The sequence below is a fragment of the Aythya ferina genome (genome assembly GCF_964211825.1).
Source record: "Aythya ferina genome assembly, chromosome: 15".
Taxonomy (NCBI): domain Eukaryota; kingdom Metazoa; phylum Chordata; class Aves; order Anseriformes; family Anatidae; genus Aythya; species Aythya ferina.
Window position 1 is genome coordinate 5,807,164 of NC_140314.1, and position 7,500 is coordinate 5,814,663.

Genomic DNA, 7,500 nt, shown 5'->3' on the forward strand with positions numbered 1-7,500 from the left:
CCAGCTACAAGAGGCCTGACAAAGAGAAAAAACCTCATGAAAATTCCGCCCCACGTATTCCCATCTCCGATCCAATATGCACACACACTCCCCCAGCTGCTGAGGCTATTATTTTCCAATTTCAATTTGACACCCCAGCCTTTCATGCTAATTCTATTATTGTAGGAAGTTTATGTGATTTCATATCACTAGAAATCGGTAATGTATAATAACCCTTTGGGCAAGAAACTGAATCCCCGCAGCAGCCACCGGGAAAATAATTACTTTCATATCAAAACTCTGCAGGAGCTGGCCGGGTCCCGTAGCCTGCAGCTCCTAACCTCGGATGGGAGGGGTGGGCACCGGGAGGCTATAAATGAATAAATTTGTTAAGCAATAAACACACACACGCGCACAGACACACACAAAGAGGGCTTGGAAAAAAAAAAAAAAAAGGAAAAAAATAAATAAAAGAGGGAAGAGTCACACAGCCAGACCAGGCGGCAGGGAGTTTTAGAGCCTTTATTTATCAAAAATTTTACATATATAAATATTCTTAGACATTTTTGCATTTTACAAGGGTTTTGAGGAGTTCCGTTGTTGTCGCGGTACACTTTGTCACACCACAAAGTCCAGCTGCTGCTAAGCCTTAACAAACAGTTTGCCTTTTTTTTTTTTTTTCCTTTTTTTTTTTTTCTCTCTCTCTTTTAAATATAAAAACCAAAAAGCTCTAACTGATCACCTGAATCGACCTGTGATAAACTCTAAGGAGAGGAAGAGCTGCTCTCGGCTGTGCCACCACCTCCCGCGGGCACGCTCGGCTTTGGGAACGGCAAGTCTGGGGGACGGGGGGGAACCTTACCCTCCTCCCCCATCTTTTTCACACCCCCCCCGTATTCTCACGGACCTCGGGGCGGCAGTGGTGGTGTAGGGGGGAAGCGGTGTTTTTTTGTTCTCGGGGTTTGTCCGGAATTTCGCCCGCTCAGTCCATGTCCACCTCCTCGCCGTCGAGGCCGCCGGCCTCCGCGGGGCCGCAGTCCGATTTGTCCCTGGGCGTGCTGGCATCCCGAGCCCGGACGGGAGATTTGGGCCGAGGGAAAGATCCCCCCTCGGCGGGGGCGGCAGCCGCGGGGTCGCCGTGAGAAGCGGCGGAGCGAGGCGAGGCTCCGGGGGCCGGGGGAGGCGGCGCCGCCGGCCCCGCCGTCGAGTCCGTGGAGCCGGGGCCGGGCTGGGCTCCGACGGGAGCCGGCTCCGCGCTGAAGCCGGGGGGGCCCGGGTTGGCGGCGGGCAGGGGGGAGTCCCGGGGGGGCTGCCCCGCTTCGGGGCCCGGACTGGCCTTGAGGGCGGTCTGCGGCACGATGAAACCCAGCGGCTGGGTGATGGGGTAGAGCAAGAAGTGTCCTTTGCCGATCAGGGTGCGGGGGGCGCAGGGCTGGAGGCTGGGGAAGTCCAGGGAGGCTTTGCGGCGGGGGGGGGAGTCGGAGAGCAGGCTCTCCACGCTGAACGGGTTGAGCTTGTGGAAGCCGCCGGCGCCTCGGGGCCCCCCCGCGCCTCCGCTACCGTCCCCCGACGGGGCGGCCGCGCAGTCCTTGTCGGGGGGGGGCCGCTGGAGCCGCCCGGCCCCGCTTCTTTGGCTGGGGTGGAAAGGCTCCGCCGTCTGCTCGCAGCCGCCGGGGGGAGGCTCGGAGGGGGCGGCGGGGGGCGGCGGGTGAGGCGGCGGGGGCTGCCCGCGGGGCTTAGCCTCCGGGGGAGCGGGCGAGAGCCCCCCCCCGCCGCCGCTGTCGCTGTCCGAGCTGGGCGTGCTGTGCAGGGAGAGGCCGCTGGGCGAGTGGAGGTGGCGGCTTTGGCTTTTGAGGAGTTTTTTCTCGTGCTTGCGTTTCTTTTTCTCCATCTTCTCCAGCTCCTTGCGGGCGATCTCCTCGGGGTCCATGGGCTCCCCGCTGCACGTCGTGGGGTGCGAGTTGTGAGCCGGCCGCCCCGGGCCCTTCTTGGTGTTTTCTTTCTTTCTCCATTTGGCCCGGCGGTTTTGGAACCAGACCTACACACCGAACAACGAGAAGCAGTTAACACCCAGCGCACCGGGCCCCCCGCGGTGGCCAGGGCGGCGGGGAGCGAGCAGCACAGCTCAGGCCTCCCCCGTCCCCCCCCGTCGAGGTGCCGGCAGCCCCCATCTGTAGGGCCCGGGGGAGCAGCAAGAGACATCCACGGCTCTTTAAGGGGGTAGAAAGAAGGGGTTGGGGGTGCACACACACGCACACACACGCTGCGCCTTGCTAGCACCGATGGAGGGGACAGGGGAACGTCTGTTCTTCCCCCTCCCCAGCTCTTCCCCGCGGCCCAGGGGTGCAGAAACACCGGGGTCGGGCCCGATCCTTTCGCAGCAGCTCGCAAAAAGCCATAAAACACAGCACAATAAGCAGGCGAGAGGCCAAGGGGGGGGCTCTCATCACCCGGACCTCCTGCCCATCCCGGGGAGCGGAGCAGAGGGAACTGGGCGAGGTGGGATGAGGCCCTAAATTAATGCTATTTTTATAACTTATGAGAAAATCAAATAAAACCCTCTGCGGTCCTCCGCTGGCAGCACGGGGCCCCGAGCACAGCCCCAGCCCCGGCGCTTCCACGACCCCAGCCTGGCTCCTTCGCCCCGGGAGGGCCGTAGTGGGACGAAGGCGAGCCGTGCCGGGACGAGCCGTGCTTTTTTAGGCAGCAGCGCCCGGGCATCGCACCGCCAAACGAAGCCGCTTCAGGCACCGCGCAAACGGCGCCGGCTCAGCCCTGGGGGGGGCGGCCCCGAGGGTGCGAACCGCGCGTGTCTCCGTCCCCCCCCCCGCATGGCCACGCAGCCCCCGGCCCCATCCGCACCCCGCTCCCCCGGCCGGAGCAGCCACCGCGACCTACAGCAGCACGGAGAGACGCGGTCCCGCATCCCCCGCCTCGATCCCTATTTAATTTAATTTTTATTATTTTTAAGCGCAGAGATGGAGCCCCCCGTATGCCCGAGCAGCCCGTTCAGCTGAAGTTGAGCAAGTCCCGCAGCTCTCACCGCTCCTAGGAGCCGCCTTGCCGTTTTCCAGCGTACCCCGGCCCGTGATTAAGTCTCCGATTTGCATGCTAATTTTTCACCCTCGGCTCGTTTAGGAAAAAATATTTACAGGGGAAAAATAAAAATAGTTAGGGAACCTAGGCTGCAATATCACGCTTTGTGGCCCGTCTGCAAACCTGCTTTTTTTTTTTTTTTTTTTAAATATAATAATAATAGAAATAAACCGGCGGCGACCGAGCGAGGGCAGGGAACAAAAGGGGAGCCCCGGCAGGAGCAGGGCTGGGGCTCCCGGAGGAACATCTCGGCCCGGGTAGACGGGAGGGGAGGAGGTTTGGGGTTTTTTACCTGCACTCTGGACTCCACCAAGTCCAGCCTGAGAGCCAGAGCCTCTCGCATAAACACGTCCGGGTAATGGCTCTCATTAAACGCCTTTTCCAGCTCCTCGAGCTGCCAGCCAGTAAAATTGGTGCGGGTTCGTCTTCTTTTACAGCCAGGACTTTCTTTGTCCGGGTCACCCGAGTCTGAAAAGGCAGAAATACCCTCAGCTCCCTGGAAGACGGGCCTTCTCCCCCCTCCCTGCCATTTACAGGAGCCTTTAACTTTCGTGCTCGGCAACGTTGGTAGAAAAAAGCGGGATTATAACACACACCTGCGCTAAAAACGGGCAGGAACCCGATCTGCCCTCGCCTCCTCCGAAAATGTACTTTACTGAACATTTATTCCTGAAGGAAGCTCGCCACAGGCACCCAGCTGGCAGAGAGAGAGAGAGAAGTTCCAATAGAGGCTCCAGCCACCAAAGGTTGAATTAAAAATAAAAATAAAATAAAAATTAAAGCCCCCCCCCCTTTCCCTTCCCCGGCCACCCCAGACGGCCTCCGGTCCCACGCGGGCCTCCCGGGGCTGGGCGGCCTCCATCCTCCCGAAGCCTCCGGGCCTCCAGCAGCCTCCGGCCTCCCCCGGTAGCCTCCGGGCCTCCCGCAGCTTCCATCGGCCTCCGGCCTCCCCGAGGACCGGCATTTACCGGGCCGGGATTCACGGCCCGAGCTGCCCCTCCCGTTATCCGCCGGGTGGGAAAATTATCGTGATCGTAATACCGGATTTTTATTATTTATTTTTTATTATTATTATCGTATTTTTAGCGGAGGGAGGATGTTCCAGGCTCGATAAAAGGAGGCTGGGGCGACGTTTGCGGAGCTGAACAATAGCCGTGCTGCAGGCCGGGGGAAGGCAGGGGAGCCTCTCCCGGTGGTTATAGCGCTTGGAAAATAACAACAACGACAAAAAAATCGCCGCTCTTCACTCCCCAAACTCCGGCACCCCCTCCTTTTTATTTCATTTTTATTTTTTAAATAGCGGGAAGGGCGGCCTGGCCCGAGCACCCACCGCGGAGAAGTTTGGGGGCGGCCCGGCCCCGCTATTGTTCGGGGCACACGCTGCCCGCTGGGAACGGGGGGGGGCTCCTGCTGTCCCCCAGCCCGTCCGTCCCTTCGGGGGAGGGAGGGGAGGGGAGACGAGGGTGGCAGCACCCCCTTTCCCCCTCCAGGCACCCCGCTACCCGCACGGAGCGGGGTGCGGAGCAGGGATGGGGTCGGGGGTAGGGGAAGGGATGCGAATAGGGCCGGAGGTCGGGGCAGGGATGGGAATAGGGCCGGGGCCGCTCCTACCTGCGAGCTTGAAGGGCTGGCTGTCCCCGCTCACCCCACAGCCCGAGGGGATGAGAGGCGCCGGGTTGACCACGGAGGCGGCGCAGGAGCCGCTCAGTAATCCATCGATGGAGAAGGGCACGGAGGCGGCCGCCGACTGCAGCTGGTGGCCGGCCAGCTCGTAGACGTGGTGGTGGCCGAGCGGGTAAGGGAAGCCCACCATGCCCCCGAACTGGGCATGGGGATGCTCCAGGATGCGGCTGTCCATCATGGGGGCGGCTTTAGGGCGGCGGCGGGGGGTGCCGTCGGGGCTGGGGGTGCTGGCGGCGGGGCGGCTGGGGCCGGGGGTGCTGCTGCCGGAGAAGGAGGAGGCGGCGCGGCGAGGGGCTCATGCTGCAGGGCGCCCGGGCGCTTTAACTTTATCAACATCAGGCTCCCAATAATTAGCTCAGGCTGGGGGAATTTGGGACCAATAAGAAACGTTAATCGCTCCTGACGTCAGAGACGTGCCAGTGTGGGGAGCAAACGTTTTCCATATCGATTGCTAATTATACCTGACATCCAGCCTCAATAAACAATATCAGAGCTGTCACAACAAGACGAGGGGGGCTCAGAGACGAACTCCAGCCCGGGGAGGGCAGGGGAGGGCGAGGGGGAGACGGAGGGGAACTCACGGACCTGCCTGATACCCGGTTAAATACCAAACAGAAGAGTTGCACACACACATACACACACACACACACATCGCCTCCCCCCCTGCAACCCACCCTCTTCCCCCTTGTCCCCTCCCCTCTCCAAATCACTAATAGATTTCCCTTTAAAACATTCACCGGCGTGTTGTGGGGATTTTTCACCAGAAATGCTCTACTCTCTGAACCTTTAAAGTGATGTTGCTCCAATTACAGAGAGACATTGAGCGGCAAATAGACTGATCCAATAATAGGAGATTCATCATCCGCTCTTTCCAGAGCTGTCACATTGAATTTAAAACTACAAGCCTTTTCATCTCCTCTCCGGCTCTATAACAGGGGAGAGGGGAGGGGGGCAGAGGGAGGGAAAGGTGGGAAGAAAAAAAAAAGGGGGGGGGAGAAAAAAGGAAGGGAAAGAAAAGGGAAGAGCCTTTTGCGGCGTTTAGAAGGAGATTTGAGCATATCAATCGAAATCATAATTAATGCAATCTCCTATCGATTCGGCCACGGTCCCCCCCCCACCTTCCCCAGCAGTAACAGCAAGCCTGAAACCGCGAGCTCAGACACAGCTAGGAGCAGCCTCTTCTTCCTAAAGAGGAGGCCAAAAAAAAATTAAGAAAATTAAAAAAAAAAAAAAAAAAAAAGAGAGACCCAAATAAAGTTCCCACCCCTCCCTTGCCATCCCCTCCCCGCGCAGAAGCAGCCCATCACACCCACCGCGCTTCGCCCTGCCAGTGATTAACAGCCTCCAAACAGCCGCCAAATTTGTCCTAATTAAATTACGTCCCCGCCTAAGTTTTCGCCCAAATAAAATATTGATGGGCTCCTCCAGTTAATAATTCAAGGGAACGGTTCCCCAGCAAAGAGAGGGCGAGGGGGGAGCCCCGGCTTTGAGCCCTGACCCCCAGGACCCCCGGAGAAGCCCTTCCCAAAAGTGGGGGGTCCGGTGGGGGGCTGCCTCCTGCCCCCTTCCCAGCAGAGCCCCGGGAAAGTGGGGAGGGAAGGGCTGGGAAGGGACGGGGAGAGGAGCGCCGGGCCCGGCGGCGCTGGTGTTTAACAAAGAGGAGAGGGAGAGCAAGAGCAGGGCTGGAAAATCAAAAAGGGGAGCAAACTCTTTAAATCTTCCTGGGAGGTTCGTGCGGAATGAAATGCTTCGAGTCGGGGGGTGGGCGGGGGGGAGAAAAGGGGGAAAAAAATGATAAAATAGAAGGGAAAGGGAGAGAGAGAGGGAGGAAGGGGAAAGAGGGAGAGACACTTTATCTCTGGAAAACATACAAATAGATTTTCCAGTTATAAAATATCCAGTCAAGATGATGCATTCCACAGTGCTTGTTCGTGTGAGTATGTGAGAAGGAGAAGCTAAAATTGAAATAAAAAGGAAGTCGAGTCTCTAATCTATGTTGTCTGTCCGGAACTGTATTTATTCACCTAATTGAATGCCATACAATATACTGCTGTATTATTGCTGCTCCCTCCCTCCCCCCTATAGATTAGTTTAATTATGGTCTCCCTGCCTCTGCTTAGAGCTAAAAGGTAGCTTGAATTTGGACTACGCAGCCCTAACAGAAATAAGAAAATGATGGGGTTGGTATTAATTCTGGGGTCAAGGGCTTCACTTTTCACCATAATTTAATTTCTTTCTCTATAAATACTAAATGTAAACTGTGTCCACTGGACCAAATTTTGCCTGTAGCAATAAATGCCTCATTTTCTGTCGGATTTCAGGAGAGGAATGCGAGGGGGACGTGTTTCTGAATACAGAATGGTAATCAATCCAGCCCAGAATAAGAGAAGGGGGACTTTTCTCTCTCTCTCTTTATTATAATGAATTAATTCGACTTTATTTATCCCATTTTCTGGAGCTGACAGAATGTTAATTTGAGTTGAAATTTCTCTCGCCTCTCACTCCCTGACCCCTGGCCTCCAGATTGGCGTGTTGTAATAACCTGAATCTTTCAACAGAAGCCCTGATAATTGTTACCTTATTAGCATGCAAATTGTTTAATTAATATTATTATGGAGAAGCATACAATCCGTCCGTCACTTGACCTCAAGTGCAAGTCCACGTAGTAAGCGGCTCTGTGCATTTCAATGTGCACATTTAAAATCGACTTCTGTTTTAATGTTTCTAGGATCCTTGTCGAGC

The 7,500-nt window shown here is 56.8% G+C and overlaps 1 protein-coding gene across 2 annotated transcripts; it reads right to left on the reverse strand.

Moving 5' to 3' along the window:
- Nucleotides 1-491: 491 nt before the first annotated feature.
- Nucleotides 492-4,996, reverse strand: UNCX (UNC homeobox). Of its 2 annotated transcripts, none has more exons than XM_084536452.1 (3): nucleotides 4,687-4,996; nucleotides 3,368-3,543; nucleotides 492-2,017 (listed from the first exon to the last, which is right to left on the reverse strand). In XM_084536452.1, the coding sequence occupies exons 1-3, from the start codon at nucleotides 4,934-4,936 to the stop codon at nucleotides 962-964; spliced, it is 1,482 nt and encodes a 493-aa protein (XP_084392578.1). In that variant the 5' UTR covers nucleotides 4,937-4,996; the 3' UTR covers nucleotides 492-961. The 2 variants fall into 2 exon arrangements, with proteins under 2 accessions (XP_084392578.1, XP_084392579.1); XM_084536453.1 differs by lacking the exon at nucleotides 4,687-4,996 and adding an exon at nucleotides 3,672-3,772.
- Nucleotides 4,997-7,500: the final 2,504 nt, after the last annotated feature.